This window comes from Mandrillus leucophaeus, unplaced genomic scaffold, assembly GCF_000951045.1.
Source record: "Mandrillus leucophaeus isolate KB7577 unplaced genomic scaffold, Mleu.le_1.0 Scaffold4, whole genome shotgun sequence".
NCBI classification, from domain to species: domain Eukaryota; kingdom Metazoa; phylum Chordata; class Mammalia; order Primates; family Cercopithecidae; genus Mandrillus; species Mandrillus leucophaeus.
In genome coordinates this window covers 11,162,338-11,165,437 of record NW_012104253.1, presented here as the reverse complement: position 1 = coordinate 11,165,437, position 3,100 = coordinate 11,162,338, and the positions used below count along the sequence as shown (strand labels likewise).

The 3,100-nt window shown below is 43.9% G+C and overlaps 1 protein-coding gene across 2 annotated transcripts in view; it reads left to right on the top strand.

Annotated features, from left to right (window-relative positions):
* The window catches only part of UNC79 (unc-79 homolog (C. elegans)), a 382,451-nt gene that overhangs the window by 259,168 nt on the left and 120,183 nt on the right, over nt 1-3,100 (top strand). For both annotated transcript variants that reach the window (XM_011991736.1, XM_011991735.1), the window contains one exon: nt 1,440-1,597. In XM_011991736.1, the coding sequence (XP_011847126.1) occupies nt 1,440-1,597 (158 nt within the window). The remainder of the gene's footprint in view (nt 1-1,439; nt 1,598-3,100) is intronic.

Here is a 3,100-nt window from a genome sequence, read left to right as displayed (position 1 = left end):
CAAGCTTCGCCTCCCGGGTTCATGCCATTCTCCTTCCTCAGCCTCCCAAGTAGCTGGGACTACAGGTGCCCGCCACCACGCCTGGCTAATTTTTTGTATTTTCAGTAGAAACAGGGTTTCACCATGTTAGCCAGAATGGTCTCGATCTCCTGACCTCGTGATTCATCCGCCTCGGCCTCCCAAAGTGCTGGGATTACAGGCGTGAGCCACCACGCCCGGCCGACATAAATTTTCATTAAATTTTTTCACTATTTTTAGGCTACATGGTACATCTGTGAACTTTTTAAAATTGTTGCAAATCTCCTAAAAAATTCAATATGTTTATTGAAAACAATCCATGTGTAAGTGGACCTGTACGTACAGTTCAAACCTGTGTTGTTCAAGGGTCAACTGTAGTTTTGATTCTGATATTGACTCTGGAGTCAAATAGAAAACAAAACTAAACAACAACAAAAACAACCAAAAGGCATACTTTAAATAATTGAAAAAAATGGAAACAATAATGTATTATTACTAAAATATATTATATTCAGAATTATTCCTGTAGAACTTGATAGAAACTCAGCTGAAACTGCTAAGGTGCAAGATGTTGTCAGGGATCTCCTTCTCTGTCTTTTCCTCCTCCCCTTTCTCAGTCCCTCCCCATCTCTCAGCCCAGCTCTGGCTTGGCTTCTGGAATGGAACTAAGTGTTGGCTTCTCGGTTAAGTGCAGGCTGTCCCTGTGAGATGGGAAGGAGGGTGATTGGCAGCTGCAGGCTGACATTGCCCTTTGTTCCTGAGATTTCAGAAGGAGAGAGAGCCTCTCTCTCCCAGAGTGCGTATCAGTCCCTGAAATAAGTGTTCAATTATTCCCATGCTTCGGTCATATGCCTTCTCCTAGCTAATCACTTTATTCAGGGTGTTGACGTTCGTTGATCAGCCTGTTTGTATTCCCCCTTGTGATAGAGAAGGTTGGGGAGCTTGACTGATGAACTGTCTTTCTTGGAGAGGCTGTTATTAAGAGAAAAAGAGTTGTTCTTTGACATCATAAGAGGCTGGGCAGGCCAAACCAACCAAACTTCCCAGATGCCCACTGTAAGAAAATGTTTAAAAATCACGTATTACTCCATCATCCTAACATAACTAATTTTGACTTTGTTTATTACTGAACAGTCATTTATTTATATTGTTCACTTATATTACTGAATTTACATTATGCAGATTTTTAAGTTGTAAAATGTAATGTTAAGTAGAAGTGTTTTTCTCTAGTGTCACGTTAAGAGGACAGAGCATAGGAAACGTCTATCAGAGGATAATCCTCTCGTGGATGAGTGTAATTTCACCAAAAGCACCCCTACCCACCGCCTAGTAACTATGCTTGCCGTAAATTAAGAGGACAGGATCTTTCTTTGGAAAGGTTGTGATAACTGTCACCACTTTGCTTCTCCTTGATTCCCTAGCCTGTGGAGGGTCGTCAAATCCGAGTTCTCTCAGCTGTCCTCACTGGCAGTTCCTCTTCTCCTCCATGCCCTGTCACTTCCTCATGGTGCTGACATCTTCTGGACAATCATAAATGGCAATTTCAACAGCAAAGACTGGAAGATGAGGTTTGAAGCAGGTACCTCGGTGTTAGCTTAAAATTCATTCTGGGTCACACGGTACACATCTTTTTTGTCACGGTCTCTTTTGGGGCACCTTCTTTCTTGTCCTTTCTTTTTAAAAGGCATTCTCCCGTTTGCTGATCTCCTTTGGGGGTTCTGCTTTGAGCTTCCTCTCTAAAATAACAGCATTTTGCAGAGTTGTCCTTAGGGAGGGTGGTCCTGTCCGGGTTTGCGTCGGACAGACCCAGCTTATGCCTGTTACCCAAGTGTAACGATTAACTGCACCCATGTTTACTCCCAAACAGGCACTGGCTTGGATGCAGTCAACCTGTGAGTTTACTTGCATCAGAGTTACTGGGAATATTTGTTAAAATGCACATTATCTGGCCACATCCTAGAGCTACTGAATCAGAATCTCAGTGGGAGGCGGGGGTGATGCCAGAAATTGAGATTTTTTTTTCTTTTTTTTTTTGAGACAGAGTCTTGTTGTGTCACCCAGGCTGAAGTGCAGTGGCACGATCTCGGCTCACTGCAACCTCTGCCTCCTGAGTTCAAGTGATTCTCGTGCCTCAGCCTCCCAAGTAGCTGGGACTACAGGTGCATGCAACCACACCAGGCTAATTTTTTAATTTTTAGTAGAGACAAGGTTTCACCATGTTGACCAGGCTGGTCGTGAACTCCTGACCTCAGGTGATCTGCCCACCTTGGCCTCCCAAAGTGTTGGGATTATGGACATGAGCCACTGTGCCGGGGCAGAAATTGAGATTTTTAATAAGAGGTTCGAGAATCTCTGCTGTATACCCTTGCCACTGAGGGATCAGGGACCAAGTCTGGTGCAGCTTGGATGTAATTTCCTAGTAAATAGAGCAGCAAGTTATCAGAGTAATGTGGTAAGGAAGGAACCTGGAAGGGTTCTCTTAGCCTCATGTCTGCTGGCCCGCTGTCACCCCAATCTGCTAGTAGTTCTATTCTCGGGGTAGTAGGCAGGGTTGGCATGCCACAGTGCAGCTTCTCAGAACAGTTCTGTAGGTTGATGTCTCAAAAGTTTGGCACAAAAATGGAAGTTTCATCAGTGAGGTAACTATTATACCTTTAGTTCAGTTCCTTAATATATGGCCACTTCAAAAAGTTCTTACTTTTTAATGCCCACAGGAATCTCAGGGGCTAGTGTATATATATGATAGCACATCATGTTGTGGGGGATTAGGATTAATTTTCTGAATCTTGGCTCTGGTTAAGTTACTTTTCTTTCTTTCCTTTTTTTTTTTTTGTTTGTTTATTTGTTTGTTTGTTTTGAGATGGAGTCTTGCTCTGTTGCCCAAGCTGGAATGCATTGGCATGATCTCGGCTCACTGCAACCTCTGCCTCCCGGGTTTGAGCGATTCTCTTGCCTCAGCCTCCTGAGCAGCTGGGACTACAGGCACCCGCCACCACACCCAGCTAATTTTTGTATTTTTAGTAGAGATGGGGTTTTGCCATGTTGGCCAGGCTGGTCTTGAACTCCTGACCTCAGATGATCC